Consider the following 23263-nt stretch of genomic DNA (forward strand, 5'->3'; position numbering starts at 1 on the left):
AAGTATTGTTTGAGTGAGGTATTATGGCCATATTCTGGCAAATCAGAAGTAAATTATCTCATCCTAGAACACAAGCATGTTAAGCGTCAGCTATAGCTCGTGCCTCCTCGGGTGAAAAGCAAAGCAAGGCTCACCTCGAAGTTGTACTTCCTCATCTGGTTGAGGTGCCGGCAGTACAGATAGAGCATGCCGATGCTGCTGCCCACTGCGATGTAGTCCCCGTTGGTGTCGAGGGCCGTGAGATAGACCACGATAGAGCGGAAACCCTTCTGGATCTTTGTCGGAATGGCATTGAGGAGATAGTACAACGGGCAGAACTCTCTGAATGTAACAGGCTCTGATATCGATGCCATGGCCAAGGTTTCCACAGACGATCTTCACGCAGGAAAAGAAATGTTTATTTGTCATCTAGGGAAACCTGGGGGCTATAGAACAAAGCATTACAATCCTTTCAATACCTAGTCATGGCAAAAAAGAAGTATGTTTAATAATGGGAACATGGAACTTTTAGGCAGGTAAACATTATAGCTGGAGCTTAAGTAAATAGAGAAAGTAAACAGGTGTCATGAAGATCACTTTTGAGCATTTTAACTCAAAATGCACTTCAGTATGTTCTGACCTCTATGATTTATGTTGTAGTGAATGCCACAGAGGAGTGGCAAGAATACAAAAAACAAAACAGTTCTTACTCCCGAGTAGCTTATGATCTAGACAGGGAGGCAGATGAAACAGTGAAAAGACACAAATCCACAAGTAATGAGGTGATAATTTGTGGGTCTCCATGAGAAGAGAGAGAGATCAGTGGGCATTAGAGTGAATGTAGACAGGGCTTCACCGAACACATCCTGAACTATGGCGCCCACCAGGTTGGACAGGATATGGAAAAGAGAAACAGGAAAGACACTCCAGTAGGAGAACAGTGGGCCAATCTCAGACGCAGATATGCTGGCTGTGTTAATGAGATGGTGAAGAACAGGCGCTCTGGCCTGGCTGGATGCCCACAGCCTCCTCAGCGCTCAGAGTCCAGCCACACAGCATCTCACTCTGTTCTACATGGAGACCCACCCACTTGGCACTTTGGCTTCAAAGCTTCCCTTACGAAAGATATGCAACCCTTCCATGCACGCCATCTTTCACAAAGTGCTCACTCACTCATTTAATCCTCACCCTACCTTATAAGGCAGGTAGCAACATCCCCAACTTTTAGAAGAAAGAGACTGAGGGCCAGAGGGTCATGAGCCTCACTCAAGATCAAACAGCTGAGACTCGACTCTCGGTCTTTTCCCTGCAGTCCTAGGCTCTTGCCAACAGCACAGTCACAGCTCTGACAGGCAGGCTGTAACAGCCCAGGCAGATGCTCTGTACCTGATTACACCTGGAGGGATATTTTAGTTCTTCAGGTTCTAAGGAGACTCCCAAACTTCTCTCATAGAAACTTCATGCATCATGGATTTACGGTCTCTTTGAATTGTGCGTTTTCTATTTCTACAGAGTGGACTGACCAACTTCCAATCCCTCTTCTGATCAAATTCATCCAGCTCGTTCTCACCTCGGGGCCCTTGCATTGGCTGTTCCGCCACTTGGAATGTTCTGTCTCTACTGAGTTTTTCCTCCTTCTCAACTGTGCCCTCTTTCATGAGCCATACTTGACTGCTCATCCCTCCACTGAGTTCTCTCTCTGTCACCTCCCCCTGTTTTACTTTCTCTACACAGTCCCTTTCTTCTTCTTCTTCTTTTTTTTTTTTTTTTTTTTTTTTGAGACACAGTCTCGCTGTGACCCAGGCTGGAGAGCAATAGCAAGATAATGGCTCACTGAAGCCTCAAACTCCTGGGCTCAAGTGAACCTCCTGCCTCCACCTCCCACGTAGCGGGGACTACAGGAATATGCCACCACACCTGGCTAATTTTTTAACTTTTTTTGTAGAGATGAGGTCTTGCTATGTTGCCCAGGCTAGTCTCAATTATGGCTCACTACAGCCTCAAGCTCCTGGGCTCAAGGGATCCTCTCATCTCAGCCTCCCAACATGCTTGGACTACAGGGTGCCCGTAGTCCCGTGCCTGGCCTATCCACACATCTCCTTTCTTTTCTCTGACTGGGTATCTGCCTGCCTGCCACCCCGACACACACACACACTAGTCTGTAAGGCCCATAATAGCAGAGCCCATACCTGCCTCACTCGCCCTTCTTTCCCCCACACAGAGAAAAGGGCTAGGCACATCACAGGCATTCAGCAAGCATTTGTTGAATAAATGAATTAATGATGAAATAGGAAAATTTGGCCCAGGAACAGTGGCTTACGCCTGTAATCCTAGTGCTTTAGGGGGCCAAGGTGGGAGAACTGCTTGAGAACAGGAGTTCACAAGCAGCCTGGGCAACATAGCAAGACTCCCACCTCAACAAAAAATATTGTTAAAAATTAGGCATGGTGCTGCATGCCTTTAGTCCTAACTACTCATGAGGCTGAAGTGGGAAGATCACGTTTTTAAAACAAATATTTCATTTTATAAAAGAGGGTTTCACTATGTTGCCTAGGCTGGTCTCCAACTCCTGGGCTCAAGTGATCCTTCCTCCTTGGCTTCCCCAAGTGCTGGGATTACAGGTATGAGCCACTGCACTCAGCCAGGAAGATCACTTGAGCCTAGGAATTTGAGGCTGCAGTGAGCTATGACTGTGTCACTGCACTCTAGCCTGAGTGACAGAGTGAGACACTGTCTCTTAAATGAATAAATAAATAAAAGGAAAATTTGCAAGGAAGGAATGAGTGACAAGAACGGAAGAACAAAGGCTGTGCTTTCTGGGGTCATTTCTAGTTCATTACTAGAGAAGTTTTTCTGAAAGTGTAGAGCAAAAGAAAAAATATTAAATATAAAATTCTACAACATGGAATGGAAGAGCAGCAAAACATCATCTTTTCTTCAATGTGACCTCGATTCAATGCTGGGATAATAATTCCCTAAACCTGTACAGCATATCCAGTTTTCCAAGCATTTTCAGATTCTATTTCTTTCTTTCTTTTTTTTTTTTTTTTGAGACGGAGTCTTGCTCTGTCTCCCAGGCTAGAGTGCAGTGGCATCATCTTGGCTCACTGCAACATCTGCCTCCTGGGTTCAAGCAATTCTTCTGCCTCAGACTCCCAAGTAGCTGGGACTACAGGCGTGTGCCACCACGCCTGGCTAATTTTTGTATTTTTTAGTAGAGACAGGGGTTTCACCACATTGGCCAGGCTGGTCTCAAACTCCTGACGCCATAATCTGCCCACTGGAGCCTCCCAAAGTGCTGGGATTACAGGCGTGAGCCACTGCGCCCGGCCTTAGATTCCTATATTTCATCTGATAGTCATAATAGCCAATACAGTGAAGTAGGAAGACAGAATATATCCATGTATGAGAACTTTCTTAAGGGTAAATAAATAATAATAATAATAATTGCATTCCTCTGTGATACTTATGAACCCAATCCAACCTCTTTTGCAGTAATAATAATGGGAATAGCTAATGTTTTTACAGATGCTTCTCAACTTACAATGGGGTTACGTCCCAATAAAACCATCCTAAGCTGAAAATATAAGTAAAAATACATTTAATGTACCTAACCTGCCAAACATCTTAGCTTAGTCTAGCCTAACTTAAATGTGATTAGAATACTTACGGTAGCCTAGAGCTGGGCAAAATCACCTAACCAAAGCCTATTTTATCATAAAGTGTTGAATATCTCATGTAATTTATTTAATACCATATTGAAAGTGAAAAACAGAATGGTTGTATGGTTACTTGAAATACAGTTTCTACTGAATGGTATCGTTTTCGTTCAATCTTAAAGTCAAAAAATAGTAAGTTGAAACCTTGTAAGTTGAAAACTGTCTGCACTTAATACAAACTGTTCTTAGCACATGAACCCATTAAATCCTCACCAAAAAGAGAGGAAAAAAAAAAAAAAAAGACCAAGAAGTAGGCATCATAGTTACTTCCATTTTTTTTTTCCTGCAATCCCCAAACATTAGACATTAATGTTCCTCCACTTCATGGGTGTGGAAATTTCTCATTCTTCTTTCCAAGGCACAGAAATAGTAAAGGCTTTGTTTCCTTAAAGAGTGCATACATACACACTCATACACACATTGATGTGCCATAATTTATTTAACTTTTTATAACAGTTATAAATGCTCACTATCAAAAATTTGCTTTTTTTTTCCTGAGACTCACTCTGTCGCCCAGGCTGGAGTGCAGTGGCATGATCTTGGCTCACTGCAACCTCCGCCTCCCAGGTTCAAGCGATTCTTGTGCCTCAGCCTCCCAAGTAGCTGGGATTACAGGTGCCCGCCACTACGCCTGGCTAATTTTTGTATTTTTAGTAGAGATAGGGTTTCACCATGTTGATCATGCTGGTCTTGAACTCCCGACCTCAGGTGATCCACCCACCTTGGCCTCCCAAAGTGCTGGGATTACAGGTGTGAACCACCATGCCCGGTCTCAAAAATTTGTTAATACAGAAAAGCACAAAGAAGGCCGGGCACGGTGGCTCACATCTGTGAACCCCAGCACTTTGGGAGGCCGAGGGGGGCGGATCACCTGAGGTTGAGAGTTCAAGACCAGCCTGACCAACAAGGAGAAACCCCGTCTCTACTAAAAATACAAAATTAGCCGGGCGCGGTGGCGCATGCCTGTAATCCCAGCTACTCGGGAGGCTGAGGCAGGAGAATCACTTGAACCCAGAAGACAGAGTTTGCGGTGAGCCGAGATCGTGCCACTGCACTCCAGTCTGGGCAACAAGAGTGAAACTCCGTCTAAAAAAAAAAAAGAAAAGAAGAGAGGAGAAGAGAGGAGAGGAGAGGAGAGGAGAGAAGGCTGGGTGCGGTGGGTCACACCTGTAATAATGCCAGCACTTTGGGAGGCCAAGACGGGTAGATCACTTGAAGCCAGAAATTTGAGACCAGCCTGGGAAACATAGCAAGACCCTGACTCTACAAAAAATACAAAAATTAGCCAGGTATGGTGGTACACAGAGAATCGCTTGAGCCCAGGAGATCAAGGCTGCAGTGAGCTGATTATACCACTGTACTTCAGCCTAGGTGACAGAGTGAGACCCTGTCTCAAAATAAAAGGATAAAGAAGTAAAGAAAAGTCACAGTCTCATCATACTGAGATATGCCATATACATAGATAGCTACACATACACATATATATAAACATATATGAACACTCGCAGACTTTTTCACTTAATAAATCCTAAGTCTCTTCCATGCCATTAAACATTCCCCTAGAATGTGATTTTTAGTGACTATACTATACAGAAAAACTGCAGAGGATACACTGTATGGATAAACCAAAATTTTCTCAACCAAAAGATTTTAATTTCACCATCATAAACAACAGACACATATCCAAGCATATTCTTGGAGTACACTTCAGGAGGTGAAAATGTTGAATTAAAAAAAAAAAAATGTATTGCTAAACTGCCTTGAAGAATGTTCACATCAATTTATGCCTCACGTATGCTTTTCCAAAGGACATCTATAGGCCTGTAAGCCACAGCACCCAGATGAGTCAGGACAGCCACGTCTGGGGGCCAGTTGCCCAGGAAGACCCCAGCAGGCACAAGAGAATCCAAGCTATTTCCCTATCTGGGGGCCTCTGGATGGGCTTAGCACCAGGCTTGCCTGTCCTTCACCCACCATTCAGATAGGAGGAGCAGGCTGAGGCCAGTTCCCAGCAAAACTGTCCTCCTGGCAGAAAGAGTGTCTAGGATGGGCTGAGGAAGAGCCACTGTCTCACTGTTCTGTGCTAGGTTTGGGAAAAACAATGCAGACTCAACAAACATTTCTGCTAAGACTTTCTGCTCCTCCTCCTTATCCAATTTTCATCCAACTCCATGTTCCACCCTGCCCAACCCCCAGGTCTCAGACCCACAGCCACAGAACTGACCCTCTTTCCACTGGGGAAGAACTGTACAATGAGTGGCTAATGATACCGAAGTTAAAAAGACCTGAGTTCAAATCCCAGTACTCCTAAAATTACCTGAGGCACCCTGGAAAAATTGCCTAACCTCTCTAGATCTCCATTTACCATCTGAAATGGGATTAGTAAAACATACATCCTAGCTATAAACACAGAGTAAATGAACAATGTCAAAAACACTTACCTATCTTGTATCTTCTACCAGCTGCTTGGGCCATGCTGTCCACGCCACAAAAGGGGCATCATCCCTAATCCCTCCTCCTCTCCTTTCCATGCCCCCAATTCTCCATTCAGTACATCTCCCACACACTCCAGTGTGTCACCCCTAACTCGGGCCACCACTGCCTCTCACCTACAGCTCTCTCTGGTGCCTAGCTCGTCTGCCCGCCTCTCCCTTCCCCCATCCACGTGGCAAACAGAGGGATTTTCCTGATGTGCAAAGCTGATGTCATCACTCCCTTATTTAACACTCTGCAGTGGTCCCCATCCTCCTCCTGCTAAAGCCCAAGTGTCGCTGGCTTACAAGAACCTTGGTGATCTGGCCTCTGCCACCCCAGGATCTCTCACCTGTCCTCCAGCCACACTGAACTGCTTCTAATTACAACAGGCCTGACCTCTCACGTCCTGGCCTTCACATCTTCTACTCCCTATCTCTAGAAGGCACTTTCGTATCTGCTTTAGCTGATGAGATCTCCTAGCAAGCAAGCGGAAGTGCTGAGCTCTTCACCAATAAGTATTGCCTAATGTTATTTCCTCCTTTACAAATCTCATTACCGGCCGGGTGTGGTGGTTCATGCCTGTAATCCCAGCACTTTGGGAGGCCAAGGTAGGTGGATCATCTGAAGTCAGGAGTTTGAGACCAGCATGACCAACTTGGTGAAACCCCGTCTCTACTAAAACACAAAAATTAGTTGGGTGTGGTGGCAGGTGCCTGTAATCCCAGCTTCTCAGGAGGCTGAGGCAGGAGAATCGCTTGAACCCAGAAGGCAGAGGTTCCAGTGAACCGAGATTGCACCATTGCATTGCAGTCCAGTCTCAGCAACAAGAACGAAACTCCATCTCAAAAAAAAAAAGGTGGGCAGATCACTTGAGCCCAGGGGTTGGTTGGTTTGTTTATTTATTTATTTTTGAGATGGAGTCTCACTCTGTCACCCAGGCTGGAGCGCAGTGATGCGATCTCAGCTCACTGCAAGCTCCGCCTCCAGGGTTCAAGCCATTCTCCTGCCTCAGCCCCTCGAGCAGCTGGGACTACCAGCGCCCACCCCCACGCCCGGCTAATTTTTGTATTTTTTTTTTTTTTTTAAGTAGAGATGGGGTTTCACTGTGTTAGCCAGGATGGTCTCGATCTCCTGACCTTGTGATCTGCCCACCTTGGCCTCCCAAAGTGCTGGGATTACAGGCGTGAGCCACCGTGCTGGGCCGAGCCCAGAGGTTTGACACCAGCCTGGGCAACATGACGAAACTCTGTCTCTACAAAAAATACAAAAAATTAGCCAGGTGTGGTGGTGCATGCCCGTAGTCCCATCTACTCAGGAGGCTGAGGCACGAGAATCGATTGAGTCCGGAGAATCGACTGAACCTGGAGGATCCACTGAGCCCAGGAGTTGGAGGCTACAGTGAGCCATGATCGAGCCACTGCACTCCAGCCTGGGCGAAAGAGCAAGACTCTACCTCAAATCAATCAATCAATAAAAATTTTTTAACATAAAAATAATTTTCCTTATAGTAGCTCTGTCAAAATTATGACATTTAACTTTCAAGAATCCATCCGCTTGATTTGATGCTATCCACTGACAGCTCGCAGTCTCTACACAGCAAGGGCTTGGAGACTGCGGTCTAGCTAGAATGGAGTCAAGGGATTTACCTCAAAAGTGCATTTGCAGAGCAGGTGCACTATTCTACTCCGATAATATGTTTATTTGTGGTGGCTTAGGAAGTCTTAGTGGGTATTACAAAAGGTCAGAATCCCTAGCCATCTCCTTGGCACACTCAGTGATAATCCTACCAAAAGCAACTTCAGAACCCAGGGAGGGAGCGCACAGCTGCCCTTGCTAGGCTCCAGCGGGTACTAGAAACTGTCACAATTGTCTGGCAGGTAACAGCATAACCACATTTTGAATCAAAAGTGTTGTTCAAGCTGAAATCCTAGTATTCACCCTCAATTCCTCTGTTTCCCTCACCCGTACAACAATCTCTCAACTCAGTCCATCAGCCCTATCTCCAAGCCTCCCTCAAGCCTGCCGCCTCCTCACCAACTCTGTGGCCATGCCACAGTAGAAGCTATCATATCCCTCGCCTACACTGCTGCCATGGTCTTCCACGCCTGCCCCCAGAAGCCAGGCTCATTCAGCTGTCAAAATTAGCTGTTTGACTTCACTGAAATGAAAAGCGCTTGTGTTCCAAAGGGCACCATCAAGAAAGTAAAAATACATCTAATCCACAACACTGACTAAAATTAAAAAAAAAAAAAAAGACAACCCACAAAACGGAAGAAAATATCTGCTGGTTATATATCTGATAAGAGGTTTTACCCAGAATATATAAAGAGCTCTTAAAACTCAATAATAAAAGACAATTTTAAAAGCTGGGTGCAGTGTCATGTGGCTACAGTCTCAGCTACTTGGGAGGCTGGGTGGGAAGATCGCTTGAACCCAGGAATTTGAGACCAGCCTGATCAACACAGCAAGACTTCATCTCAAAACAACAACAAAAGACAATTTTACAATGGGCAAGGTCTAAGAAACATTTCTCCGAAGAAGACACACAAATGCCCAGTAAGGCTGGGCGCAGTGGCTCACATCTATAATCCCAGCACTTTGGGAGGCCAAGGCAGGTGGATCACCTGAGGTTGAGAGTTCGAGACCAGCATGGCCAATATGGGGAAACCCCGTCTCTACTAAAAACACAAAAATTAGGCTGGCATAGTGGCGCATGTCTGTAATCCCAGCTACTCAGGAGGCCGAAGAAACGAGAATCACTTGAATCCAGGAGGTGGAGGTTGTAGTGAGCCAAGATCACACCACTGCACTCCAGCCTGGGCGACAGAGCGAGACTCTATTTCAAAAAAAAAAAAAAAAAAAAAAAAAAGGGCCAATAAGCACACGAAAATATGCTCAGCATCATTAATCATTAGGGAAATGTAAATCAAAACCACAAGGAGATACCACTTCACACCCACTAGGATGGCTACTAAAAAAACACAGAACATGTGTTAGCAAGGATGTGGAGAAAACTGTATACATTGCTGGTGAAAAATAAAATGGTGCAGCCACTAGTCAGTGGTTCTTCAAAAGGTTAAACACAGAGTTACCATACGACCCAGAAATTATATTCCTAGGTTTATGCTCAATAGAAATGATAACACGTCTACAAAGAATTTGTAGATAAATGTTCATAATATCACCACTCATAATAGCCAAAATGTCAAAACAACCTAACTGTCCATCAGCTGATGAATAGACAAACAAAATGTGGTCTATCCACACAATGGAAGCCTGTTCAGCAATAAAAAGGAGTGAAGTACTGATTCACGCTACAACATGGAGGAATCCTGAGAACATTATGCTAAATAAAAGCAACCAGACACAAAACACCACATAGTATATGATTCCACGTATACGAAACGTCCAGAATAGGCAAGCTATAGACAGAGAGTAAGTCAGTGGTTGCCCAGGGCTGGGAGAAGAAGGGGTTAGGGTGTATTGCTGAAGGGTACGGAGTTTCCTTTTAGGGTGATGAGAAAGTTCTAAAATTGATGTAGTGAAGGCTGCATAGCTGTGAATACAGTAAAAACCATGGAATTGTATACAAATGTGTGAACTGTGTGGCATGTAAATTATATCTCAATAAAGCTGTTACCCCCCAAACAACAAAGAGAAAAATCGGTTCCTTCAAAGAGAAATCAGACCATACTACCCATTCTACTCAAAACTCCTCACTTGTTCCCCAGTGCTCCAAGAATAAAAACCAAATGCCCCATGTAGTCTAAGCCCTTCACAGCTCCCCGTCACCTCTCTACCCATCTCCACTTGTCCTCCAAGTTCTAGCTCCACTGACCCACTCTGTCCTGCTCAGGTTTCATAATTATTTCCTCCATGCAGAATGAATGATGATCTCACTTCATTTATCGGGCTTCTTCTCAACCATGGGGTCTAGCTTAAATATCACCACCACAAAAAGGCCTTCTCTGACCAGATCACTTAAGAGTACCCACTGTCCCTTCTTTCCTCTATCACACACGCTTCATAATTCTCATTACAACCTCTAATTGCTTTATTTGCTAAACCATTTAAAAATCATCTCTTCTATGAGAATGTAAGCAACATGAATTCTCTCTTGCTTACCAAGGTAACTCCTAGTATCTAATAATATCTTTGGCACAGAGTAGATGCTCGGTAAAGATTTGTTAACTTCAGGTCTTACTGCAAAACAATAGTCTCAATCCAATCTTTAAAACTGGCCTTGGCACAGTGGCTCACGCCTGTAATCCCAGCACTTTGGGAGGCCGAGGTGGGAGGATCGCTTGAGGCCAGGAGTTCAAGACCAGTCTGGCCAACATGGCGAAACCCATCTCTACTAAAAAATACAAAAATTAGCCGAGTGTGGTGGTACACACCTATAATCCCAGCTACTTGGGAGGCTAAGGCAGGAGAATCACTTGAACCTGGGAGGTGGAGGCTGCAGTGAACCAAGATCGTGCCACTACACTCCAGCCTGGGCAACAGAGTGCTATTCCATCTCAAAAATAAATAAAAAAAAATATAATGAATAATACTTCCTCAGTCATGAATATTTCAGTTAAAAAAATACAAAACACCACTCTACGGCATTCTTCAAGTTACTATGCTTCCTTTCCCCACCAGCCCCATCACTCTCATAACCCTGGAAGGTGCAGCTAGGCTTCACTGCTGACTGCTAACACCCAACTGCCACCATGATGGCCAATTTCTCAAAACTGGAGCTAGGACTAATACAGAGTCTATGTCATCCACTTAGCAGTACAATAACCATGTTATCAGAGTGCTCTGACTACACTAATGGTTTAAGGATTCTCTCCAAAATCCCTAGGAAGCAACAATTCGTATCCCTATTGTAGAATCTACATTTGAAATCTAGCTACGACATCTATTAATTATTTAAGTATTAAATTCTTAAGGAGGAATGTAATGAGACTGAGGCAATCATTTATCTTCTAAACAAAATTTTGTCACTTCCTTGCTCCCATCCCCATCAGCTACCCAATGGTCACAAGCTAAAGCCTAATACAAGCATGGAAAGTAGACATTACGACAAAACAGTCTATATCTAACTTCATCTCAGGCCACTCTTCATCCACACACTGTGCACTTCCTAACTTAGCAATCACCCCTCTACTTGCTTCTTCTCCCAGCCCTGGGCAACCACTGATCTCCTCTCTGTCTACAGCTTGCCTATTCTGGACATTTCATTTAAATGGAATCATATACTATGTGGTGTTTTGTGTCTGGTTGCTTTAACTTAGCATAATGTTCTCAAGGTTCCTCCATGTTGTAGCACAAATCGGTACTTCGTTCCCTTTCATTGCTGAACAGGCTTCCATTGTATGGACAGGGCACATTTTGTTTGTCCATCCATCAGCTTTCCATCACAGTCCCTGCACACACCACAACCTATATGTCTCTGTAGAACGAAGTCCCTTTCCCCTCTTCCCTTTTCCCTCATATGTACCCTGTAAGAACTAGTCCTCCTCCACCAGGAAGCCTTCATAGATTCCCTCAGATATTTGGTTGGTCTTTCTCTACTTTCATAGAACTCCATGACGGCAGTTATTACACAGCACCATCATTATCTGTTTTCTCTCCCCTTCAATGGACTCTTTGTCATCTTTGTCTATGTTCTTCTAGTCTATATACTTTGTGGTGCTTAAAAAGACCAATAAAGAGTATGGTACAATCAATGCTCAATACATGTTTGTTGAATGAATCTCTCTCTCAAAGCACTGTGCTAGATTCACCCAAGTATGATAGCCCTAAATATAAAATAGTGGCAAAAATTCGGTGGAACTCTTATGTCCAGGTCCAAAGAATACATTCATTTTAAACTGAACACACATCTTGAGTAACAGCTCCCTTCTACCTTAGCAATTCACAAAGCCATCAACTACTCCCTTCTAACTTTACTGAGCTCTCTGTGCATTACTGAATCTAGAAATCTCTTCATGCTTGACACCAAAGCTTTTTATTATAACCCTTTCCTGATCTATTCCTCATCTTCCCAAGTTCAATCAACTGCCTCTGCCTGATGCCTGTTTCCTTCCTTTTCTTCCTACTAAGTTCCAGTAGCCATTTTGTTCAACTCATAGAGAGGCTAGTATGAAAAGAGATTCTCCCCAAACTTAAGTGTAACTTCTTTAAGAAAAAATTGGAAAAAAAATCCAGTAGATGACAGTCTTCCATTGAAAAAGACATGTGGGTATAATATAGCTGATGTCTGCCTAACAAAAACTACTTTCGGCCGGGCGCGGTGGCTCAAGCCTGTAATCCCAGCACTTTGGGAGGCCGAGACGGGCGGATCACGAGGTCAGGAGATTGAGACCATACTGGCTAATATGGTGAAACCCCGTCTCTACTAAAAATACAAAAAACTAGCCGGGCGAGGTGGTGGGCGCCTGTAGTCCCAGCTACTCGGGAGGCTGAGGCAGGAGAATGGCGTAAACCCGGGAGGCGGAGCTTGCAGTGAGCTGAGATCCGGCCACTGCACTCCAGCCTGGGCGACAAAGCGAGACTCCGTCTCAAAAAAAAAAAAAAAAAAAAAAAAAAAGCTACTTTCTAGTCACTCCTTCATAAGAGGGTTATCCTCATTCCATCTTCCCCACCACTGGTTTTCCAAGGCAGTCCTGAAAATTCAATTTGTGTGTCCCCTACACCTGCACTTAGTTCTCTCTTTTAAAGTTCAAAGGCCAGACCATGATCTCCCTGAGGCAGTGACCGGGTCTGTCTGGTTCACCACAGCATCCCTACAGCCAGCCTGGCACAGTGGCTGGCATACGATGGCCAAATAACAATCAACATGGGACGTAAGTCAGGTTAACAACAACAACAAAAACAAAGTCAGAGGTTTATCAAGGTACATTATAGCTGGGTGTGAGAAAACACAAAGTCCTGCAGCTTAAAAGACCAGGAATCACTGGTGATCACAAGGAGCTACAGTGGCTTCATTCCCAGATTCTACCTATGCCCGCGATTTGGGTTTGCGGATTTCCCAGAACTCTCTGTTTACAAGACCTTGGCTGCAAGGAGGCAGTCAACAAGTGCAACTGATCACTCCAGTAGATGAGAAAAGAATGTACCCAGTTTGGTATCCCACATTCTGCCAACAAATGGAACATAAGTCACAGAACAGAATAAAATTCCTGAATCCCAATAAGAAAGAGAGGAAGAAAAAAGGGCAGGGAAGAGAAATGGAAGTAGAGAAGGAGTAACTAAAGTCATGAGAAGTCAGAGACATATCAGAACGGACTAGAGGGCGAGAAGGCAGGCTAGCACAAATTGACAGCAGAGGCTCCCCTTTACTGAAATGTACAGCGGCAGGCACCATGCTTAACTTTACATGCACTGACCCATTTAATCCTCTCACCAAGCCAGAGGTAGAAACTATTCTCATCTCCATTCCACTGGTGATGAAACCGGAGCGGCGTGAGGTAGGGCACTTGCCCCAGCACATAGCGAGGAAGATGCCGCTTTGACCTGCCCGGGTCTGACTCCAGGACACCCCATTCTTTAACCCTTACTACCTATTCTGCCTCCCAGGCCTTCAAATAGGGTTGGGAAAGGAGTCATTCGCTTATCCATTCATCGAACACTGAACACCAACTGGGTGAGTGTCAAGGCCTGGGGCCAGGCGCCGGTGGGCGGATGTAAGGGACGCGGGCTGCGAGTGGGGGACAGAACGCGACGTCAATCCTAAGGCGAAGGAGCACAGCCCGCGGCCAGACCGGCAGCCGGGATGCAGGGTGGGACCGAGGGCACGGGGCGCGCCGCGGAGGCCTGAGGAGGGGCGGGCGGCCCCCGCTCCCCGCTGCGGACCGCCGGCTTCCGCGGGCGGCAAGCCAGGCGCTCAGTGTGTTGTGGCATTTAGTGTCCGCCACTCCGCGCGGGCGAGACCGCGGGCGAGGGAGGCAGGGCGGACGGGCATGGAGACCCTGCGGGGCTGAGGCAAGGGAAGAGTGGCCTGGGGGAGGCCGAGGAGGGGGCGAGGGGCCAGGCGTCGGGGGCGTCGGGGCCGCCTGCGGCGTCGCGGGACTCACCTCCCGCGGCAGCCCCTCCGGACTCGTCGGCCCCACCGGGCCGGAGGAGGCGGGGATGGACTCCGGGCCGCGGGGGCTGCCGGGAGCCCGTTCCCTGGGCAACGGGGCCGACACCGGGGCCAGCACCGAAGAGCGGCAGTTGGCTGCGCCGGGGGCTAGAGCGGCAGAGCCACAAGTGGTAGCGGGCGGGGCGGACGTGACGCAAATGCGTTTCCGGCGGGGGTGGGCGGGGCTTCGCCTCTCCTTCTAGGGAATCTCTGCGGACCGCATGGAAGGTACGTGAGATGAGTTCCTTTCCCGGGGCAGGGTGGCTGTGAATGTTACTGCTTGGGCCGCAGGTTGGGCCAGAAGCTGAGGAGCTCCCCGGATTAAATGAGGTTAAATGGAGGTCAGATGCCTTGCCCCAGCCTAGCCCGCAGGCCCCGCGCAGCCTCTGCTGGCTGCTCGGGAGACAGTTTTGCCGAGCCTCCGTTTTTTCACATGTGGAGTGACAGATGAACGGGACGATATACGCAAATGAGTGTCAGCAGATCAGACACCCAAATTGTAATTATTGTCGCTATAAATTAGCACTAACAGAGTTCACTGGGTGCCAAGCCTTGCATGCTCAGCTCCTCCAGTAACTCCTCTCTGAACTGCCTTGTCAGAACATTCTGCTTGTAATGAAAGCTGGCTTTTGCCTAGTGCTCAGTCTGCTGAGTGCTGCTCCAAGTACTTTAAGTGGATCATCTCATTTGAACCTCACAGTGATCCCATGAAGTAATGTCAACCCCATTTTGCAGATGGGGAGTAGAGGCTCAGAGGGGATAAGTAACTTAGTCACTGTGCCCTCACCCTGCCCTGTCCTGTGACGCTGATGACTGGTCTGTCTTTACTGGCCCTTAAGTTTCTTGAAGTCAGTTATGTTTTTGGTTCCTAAATATGTGCCCAGTATGAGTCAAGCTGACCATAAATCAGATGTGGTCCTGCCCTCAGAATCTCCTGCTGGGGGAAAACCCTCAGACAGTTATAGAACAGGTGGTAAGAGCTATTCCTCCATTTACCTCATTTTATGCAAAGCCTCCTATGTGTGGAAGGTTTGAAAGAGAACAAGACATAGTTCCTACCCTAGTTGAATTCCCAGTTTAGCAGGGAATATAGACATTAAACAAGCAAATACACTCCACCGATGAATATCGTGATAGCAGAATTACAGGATGTTCCACATATCTACCCCCCAACTTGGGGGATCCAGGAATACTTCTCTGTGGAAATGACTTTCTAAAAACCTGAATCAGATAATTTCACTGCCCTACCCAGAGCTTATTGCTCACTCCCCATTGTATTAGGTTAGTGCAAAAGTAATGGCAGTTTTGGCCATTAAAAGTTGTGGCAAAACCTGTTACTTTTGCACCAGTCTAATACTTAGAATAAGTCCAAACTTCTTATCTTAAGCTATTAGGTTCTAGTTGTCTGATCACCTCCTCACCCACTAGTCCTTTTCTGTCCATTTCATTCCAGCACACTGGTTTTTGTTTGTTTGTTTTATTTTGTTTTGTTTTCTGTTTTTTGAACTCACCAACCTCATTCTCATAATTAGGGCACATACTACTGACCTACCCTTTTTCTGGCTTTTCATCATTCAGATCTCAGCCTGAATGATACCTTCTCAGGGGGTCACACTAACACAAGACCCTGTTTTATTTTCCACGTACACTTACCATGATCGGAACTGATCGTGGCCATTTAAGCGTTTATTATCTGCCTCCCCTTTGGAAAGTAAGTTCCTTGGAAACGGTCCTGATCCATCTCATTCAATCACTTCATTCCCCCATGCCTGGCATATTGTAGACAGTAAGCAAATATTTGTTGTTTAAGTAAAGAATGAGTGATAAATCAATATGATATTTAAAAGTGAGGATACTAAGTATGAGGCAGGGGAGTGGGGACACACACAGATAGGAAAAACATTCCAGGTCAAAGTCAGAACTTGGACAGAGCCAGCTCTGAGGCACAGAGGGCAAGAGGGAAAGGGGGAAGCTGAAGGGATGGGCAGAGCTTGGATAGTAGAGGCCTTGAGCTAACAGGTGAGATACTGGGTTTTTGCCATGTGCCAGGCATCACAGCTTCACATATATTATCTCATCTCAGCAATCCTATGAAGTAGATACTATTTTTATTCCCATTTTACAGATGAAAATGTTGAGGCTCTGAAAGGTACATTAACTTGCCCAAGATCTCACAGCTGGCAGAGCTGGGATTCAGACGCAGGCAGTGTGGTCTTCTGACTCGAGACGTCAAACCATCCAGCTGTTGTGTGTCCTGGATTCCTGAAGGGGACTTTATCCTGTGGGCCGTCAGAAGCCTTTGCGGGGTTCAAAGTAGAGAAGGCGAGAGGGCACCGGAGGACTGGGGGAGAACAAACAACCTGAGTTGGCTCTTGGTGGTCTGGGGGTTGCTTCCCACAGGCAGTGGGATCCGGGTACATCTTGGAGGATAGGCGTCATGAGCCTGAGGAAGGAAGGCGCTTTCCTGCAGAGAGAACACGTGCAAAGGCCTGCAGGCACCTCAGCTTTTCAAGAGCTGCCAGTAGTTCATTTTCACTGGAGATTGACAGGGGGCCAATGTGTATGTGTGGGTTGATGTACGTGTTGATGCAGAGGGGTAGCTAGGTCTGGAAGGACTTTGGACTTCCTCCTGATTTCCAAGCAGGGCCGTGGCAGCATCGTGATCAACTCTGCATCTCTGTTGTCTCAGTGTCTTGAAATGATTAGCACTCATGAGCCATGCCACTCTGAACAAATTTAAAGTATCAGAGTGCCTGAGACTAGATAGTGGAAGTACTCAGGAGTCAGGGCTAGATAGATTATCCTGTAGGGAAGGTAACCGGAGCCATTGAAGAGTTTTAGCAGAAAGTCACAACTTTACCTTATTTCCAATCTTTGGAAAACAAAGGGCTTAAGGTAAAAATTTTGCGGAGCCATTAAGCTGGAAAAGGATTCAGCTATATCTGGTGAATCTTAAAATGTTAAAAATATTCTATGTTGTCTTCTTCCAGGAACCTTCACATTCATTCAGACTTTGTAGTTTCCACATTTATTTGTCCAGTTGATACAGCATTTGAGATAGTTTTACTGTTGAAAATTATGAGGACATTTGCCCTCCAACTATGATTGTATATTCCATGATAATAATTTTGTTTCTTTTATACCCTATCAGCAAAGACTGTTGGAATTGTAACGCCCAGAAAACCTGTCTTATCTGTCAGTGCAAGAAAAATTAAGGACAATGCGGCTGATTGGCATAATTTAATCCTGAAGTGGGAAACCCTCAGTGATGCAGGTTTTACCGCTGCAAATAATATTGCCAACTTGAAAATCAGTTTATTGTAAGTACATATCGGTTTTTCATGCTCTAAGTTTTTTAATAACTGGGGAAATATCAACATGAATAAATTTGAAAATAAAATATTAAGCAAAAAAAGCAAGTGGTAAGATGACACATGAGACAAAATTATATTCCTTTTTTTTTTTTTTTTTTTGAGATGAAGTCTCACTCTGTTGCCCAGGCTGGAGTGCAATGGCGCAATCTTGGCTCACTACAACCTCCACCACCTGGGTTCAAGTGATTCTCCTGCCTCAGCCTCTGGACTAGCTGGGATTACAGGCGCCTGTCACCACACCCGGCTAATTACTGTATTTTTAGTAGAGTCGGGGTTTCACCATGTTAGTCAGGATGGTCTCGAACTCCTGACCTCACATGATCCACCTTCCTCAGCCTCCCAAAGTGCTGGAATTACAAGTGTGAGCCACCACGCCTGGCTATTCTGATTTTTAAAACCATAGATTCTTTGATTCTTTTGTAGTTCATAGGCGTGATGATTGGGTTTTCATGCTCATGTATGACCTGTGCCTTCCTCAAACTTTGCTATGATGTTGACACAGTATGTAGCTGATATGGAAAAAACTACCATGGATTCTTTTTGTCCATTTTTTGATTTTACATAAACAAAAAACATATGTTAGTGTTTCCTTTATGTCTCGCTTTCTTTTTCTATTTTTATTTTTGGAGATGAGTCTCACTCTATCCCCCAGGCTGGAGTGCAATGGTATGATCTCAGCTCACTGCAACCTTTGCCTCCCAGGTTCAAGCAATTCTGCTGCATCAGCCTCCTGAGTAGCTGGAATTACAGGTGCCTGCCACCACGCTCAGCTAATTTTTGTATTTTTTGTAGAGACCGAGTTTCACCATGTTGGCCAGGTTGGTCTCGAGCTCTTGACCTCAGGTGATCCGCCCACCTCAGCCTCCCTAAGTGCTGGGATTATAGGTGTAAGCCACTGCACCCAGCCATGTCTCACTGTCTTTCAACATGGAAGCCATCCATGTAATGTAGAGCCACTATTCTGGTTCTGTTCTTTCTCATTGCTGTTTAATAGTGTTTACCCACATTAGACCTCTCAAACTCTGCCACTGGTTTATCAACTAAGTTATGTAATGTTCTCAATCTTTTGTTGTCATTTCAGCAATGTGCACAGCATCTTTCCCAGGAATAGATTCCATCTCAAGAAACCACCTTCTTTGCTCATCCATAAGAAACAACTCCTCATCTGTTCAAGTTTTCTCATGAGATTGCAGCAATTCAGTCCCATCTTCAGACCCCACTTCTAGTTCTGCTTCTCTTGCTTTTTCCACTGGCAGAGTAGATTTAACATCATTCTTAAGGGCCCTAGGAGTTTGAGAATGGTAGATGTGCATTGGATTCAACTTAAAGTCACTAACTGCAATATCCCCTAACGAGAGGGTCAACCTGTCTCTTGAAGCTTTGAAGCCTGTCATTGACTTCTTTGTAGTTGTGAATGTCTTGGATGACATGTTCTTCTAATAGAAGGCTGTTTCATCTACATTGACAATCTGTCATATTGTGTAGCTACCTTCATCATTGATCTTAAGTAGATCCTCTGGATAACTTGCTCCAGCTTCTACATTAGCGCTTGCAGCTTCACCTTGCACTTTTATGTTATGGAGATGGCTTTTGTCCTTAAACCTCATGAACCAAATCCTGTTAGTCTCAAATTTTTCTTCTGTAACTTCCTCATGTCTCTCAGCCTTCACAGAATTGAAGAGAGTGAGGGTCCTGCTCCGGATTAGGCTTTGACTTAAGGGAATGCTGTGTCTGTTTTGCTCTTCTGTGCAGACCCCTCAAACTTTCTCCATATCCGCGCTAAGGCTGTTTCACTCATCATTCACATGTTCACTGGAGTAGCACCTTTAATTTTCTTCAATAACTTCTCTTTTGCCTTCACAACTTGGCCAACTGTTTGACACAAGAGGCCTAGCTTTTGGCTTATCTTAGCCTTTTTTTTTTTTTTTTGTACAGATGGAGTCTCGCTCTGTCGCTCAGGCTGGAGTGCAATGGTGCAATCTTGGCTCACTGCAACCTCCGCCTCCTGGGTTCAAGCAATTCTCCTGCCTCTGCCTCTCGAGTAGCTGGGACTACAGGTGCATGCTGCCACGCCCGGCTAATTTCTTTTGTATTTTAGTAGAAATGGGGTTTCACCATGTGGCCCAGGCTGGTCTTGAATTCCTGAGCTCAGGCAATCCACCCGCCTCGGCCTCCCAAAGTGCTAGGATTACAGGCGTGAGCTCCCGCACCTGGCCCCTTATCTCAGCTTTTGACATGCCTTCCTCACTAAGCTTGATCATTTCCAGCTTTTAATTTTTTTGTTTCTTAAATTGGCCAAAGTATAGCTTTTGATTTAAAATGAGAGATATGCAACTCTTCCTTTCACTTGTACATTTAGTGGCCAATGTAGGGCTATTAATTGGCTTGATTTCAATATCCTCCTATTTCAGGAAATAGGGAGGCCCAAGGAGATGGGGAGAAATGGGAGCAGCCAGTCAGTGGAGCAGTCAGAACACACAACATTCATTCATTAAGCTCGCTGTTACATGTGAACATGGTTCATGGCACCTCAAAACAATTAAACTAGTAATATCAAAGATTATCAATCAAAGATCGTAGATATAATAATGAAAAAGTTTGAAGTATTGTAAGAATTACCAAAATATGATACAGAGACATGAAGTAAGCACATACTATTGGAAAAAATGGCGCTGGTTGATTTGCCGCACATACATACACAGGGTTGCCACAGGCCTTCAATTTGTAAAAAATGCATTATCTGTGAAACTCAGTAAGGTGAAGCATAGTAAAATTAGGCATGTCTGTACTCCTGGATTGTGAACTCTTTGAGGAAATGATCCATGTCTTGTTCATCTTTGTACATCCAGCACCACGCCCTATGCCAACGATGCCACACAGCTGAATGTTGTTTTTTTTTTTTTTGAGACAGTCTTGCTCTTTTGCACAGGCTGAGTGCAGTGGTGCGATAACGGCTCACTGCAGCCTTGACTTCCTGGGCTTAAGTGATCCTCCCACCTCAGCCTCCTAAGTAGCTAGGACCACATGCGTGTCCCATCATGCCCAGCTAATTTTTACTTTTAATTTTTGTGGAGATGAGGTCTCACTATGTTGCTCAGGCTGGATTCAAACTCCTGGACTCAAGCAGTCCTCCCGCATCCACCCCCCAAAGTGTTGAGATTACAGGCATGAGCCACCAAAACCAGCTGTCATGGCTGAATTTAACTGACTTATTTTGGTGCAAAATTGAGTGACCAATGGACATATTCATTGCACATATAAATAATAACTGAATTTATATCATAATGATATGAAAGAACAATGCTTATGCAAAATGTCCCACGTAACTATGTTGATATAGAGGTTTGCAGAATTTATTATAAGGAAATAAGGCAAGCTTAAAGAGTTTATAAAGAGTATATTTTGTACACACCTCTAATTTTCTATTTTGTTTAGGAATAAAGACAAGATAGAACTAGACAGCAGCAGCCCAGCCTTGAAGGAAAATGAAGAAAAGGTGTGTCTGGAATATAACGAGGAACTGGAGAAGCTATGTGAGGAACTGCAGGCCACCTTGGATGGGTTGGTAAGACATAAAGACACAGGCCACTTGTGGTCACTGTTGCTGAATCCGATGGATGTATTTGGGATTCACTTGACCACTGGCCATCCCTTCCTCCTTCTCAATCTCCTCTGATGTTCTCTTCCTCTGCCTGCCACGTAAATCTTAATGTTCCCCAGGATGCTGTCTTAGACATTCACTCCTCCTGTGCATCATCCAGGGAAATTTCACCCACTTTCCGGTCTCATCACATAGTAAAAACTTTTTCTTTTTCGTGAGATGGGGTCTTGCTTTGTCGCCCAGGCTGGAGTGCAGTGGCGCGATCTTGGCTCACCGCAACCTCTGCCTCCTGGGCTCAAGCAATTCTCCTGTCTCAGCCTCCAGAGTAGCTGGGACTACAGTTGCGCTCTACCACGCCTGGCTAATTTTTGTATTTTTAGTTGATACAGGGTTTCACCATATGGTCAGGCTGGTCTCAAACTCCTGATCTCAGGTGATCCACCTGCTGGCCTCCCAGAGGGCTGGGATTACAGGCATGAGCCACTGCACCCAACCACAGAGTAAATATTTTAGGCATCTAGGGCCAGCCAGTCTCTGTCTCAGCTACTCATCTCTGCCACATAGGACTAAACAGCCATAGACAATATGTGTGTAAATGGATGTGGCTGTGTTCCATGAAACTTTATCTTTGTTTTTTGATTTTTTTTTTTTTTTTTTTTGAGATGGAGTCTCACTTTGTCACTCAGGGCAGAGTACAGTAGCATGATCTCAGCTCACTGCAAACTCCACCTCCCAGGTTCAAGTGATTCTCCTGCCTTAGCCTCCCAAATAGCTGAGATTACAGCCTCGCACCACCACATCAGCTAATTTTTGTATTTTTAGTAGAGACAGCATTTCACCATGTTGGCCAGGCTGGTCTCGAACTCCTGACCTCAAGTGATCCGCCTGCCTCGGCCTCCCAAACTGCTGGGATTACAGGCATGAGCCACCACACCTGGCCTTTTTTGTTTCTGTTTGTGTGGTTTTTTTGTTTGTTTGTTTGTTTTTGAGACAGAGTCTCACTCTGCCACTGAGGCTGGAGTGCAATGGCGAGATCTTGGCTCACTGCAACCTCCGCCTCCCGGGTTCAAGTGATTCTTGTGCCTCAATCTTCTGACTAGCTGGGATCACAGCTGTGCACCACCATGCCCAGCTAATTGTTGTATTTTTAGTAGAGATGGGGTTTCACCATGTTGGCCAGGCTGGTCTCGAAGTCCTGGCCTCAAGTGATCTACCCACCTCAGCCTCCCAAAGTGTTGGGATTACAGGCTTGAGCCACTGCACCCATACAGGAAAACTTTTTTCTTTTTGAGATAGAGTCTTGCTCTGTCGCCTAGGCTGGAGTGCAGTGATGTGATCTTGGCTCACTGCAACCTCCATCTCCCAGGTTCAAGCGATTCTTCCACCTCAGTGTTCTGAGTAACTGGGATTACAGGTGCGTGTCACCATGCTCGGCTAATTTTTGTATTTGTAATAGAGACGGCGCTTTGCCATGTTGGCTAGGCTGGTCTTGAACTCCTGACCTCAAGTCATCTGCCCACCTCAGCCTCCCAGAATGCTGGGATTACAGGCGTGGGCCACCATGTTTGTCCAGGAAAACTTTATCTTTGGACACTGAAATTAAATTTTGTATAATTTTTATGAGTCACAATCACTATCGTCCTTTTGGTTATTTTCAACCATTTAAAAATGAAAAAACCATCTTAGCTTGTGGGCCGTACAGAAATAGGCTGTGGGCCAAAATTGACGTGTGTTCCAGGGATAATTTGCCCATCCCTGATACAGCACGTAAGAGACTAAAGTGTTTGTTTAATGAACTAATAACTAAATTTCAAAACCTACCATACTGGCCACTAGATGTGAAGATAATACCACCTTATTTCTTTGCTAGGCACAGGAAATTAGGTTTTACACATATTTGAACTTGGATAACTGAAGCTTACCCGTAAACGTTTAAGATCTTTATATTTTCACCTTTTTATTTGTTTGTTTGGAGACAAGGTCTTGCTCTGGAATGCAGTAG

At 45.2% G+C, this 23263-nt stretch overlaps 2 protein-coding genes and 1 non-coding gene across 5 annotated transcripts in view; 2 read left to right on the plus strand and 1 right to left on the minus strand.

Moving 5' to 3' along the window:
- TECPR2 (tectonin beta-propeller repeat containing 2) overlaps window positions 1-14383 on the minus strand; it is a 138663-nt gene extending 124280 nt beyond the window's left edge. Inside the window, exons 1-2 of one of the 2 annotated variants that reach the window (XM_050796667.1) lie at window positions 14240-14383; window positions 135-425 (exon numbers count right to left, since the gene is read on the minus strand). In XM_050796667.1, coding sequence (XP_050652624.1) covers window positions 135-353 — 219 coding nt within the window. In that variant the 5' untranslated portion in view covers window positions 354-425; window positions 14240-14383. Of the gene's footprint in view, window positions 1-134; window positions 426-6139; window positions 8165-14239 lie in introns of those variants that run through there. The other variant, XM_050796668.1, reaches the window with a different exon arrangement.
- CINP (cyclin dependent kinase 2 interacting protein) overlaps window positions 1-23263 on the plus strand; it is a 148257-nt gene that overhangs the window by 118994 nt on the left and 6000 nt on the right. The window contains exons 2-4 of one of the 2 annotated variants that reach the window (XM_050796768.1): window positions 14447-14514; window positions 17438-17606; window positions 21096-21225. In XM_050796768.1, the coding sequence (XP_050652725.1) occupies window positions 14508-14514; window positions 17438-17606; window positions 21096-21225 (306 nt within the window). In that variant the 5' untranslated portion in view covers window positions 14447-14507. Of the gene's footprint in view, window positions 1-14440; window positions 14515-17437; window positions 17607-21095; window positions 21226-23263 lie in introns of those variants that run through there. The other variant, XM_050796769.1, reaches the window with a different exon arrangement.
- LOC126960477 (small nucleolar RNA U13) lies at window positions 18072-18175 on the plus strand. Its single transcript, XR_007728019.1, has one exon. It is a non-coding gene; the product is annotated as a small nucleolar RNA U13 (small nucleolar RNA).

Source organism: Macaca thibetana, chromosome 7, assembly GCF_024542745.1.
Source record: "Macaca thibetana thibetana isolate TM-01 chromosome 7, ASM2454274v1, whole genome shotgun sequence".
Lineage (NCBI taxonomy): Eukaryota > Metazoa > Chordata > Mammalia > Primates > Cercopithecidae > Macaca > Macaca thibetana.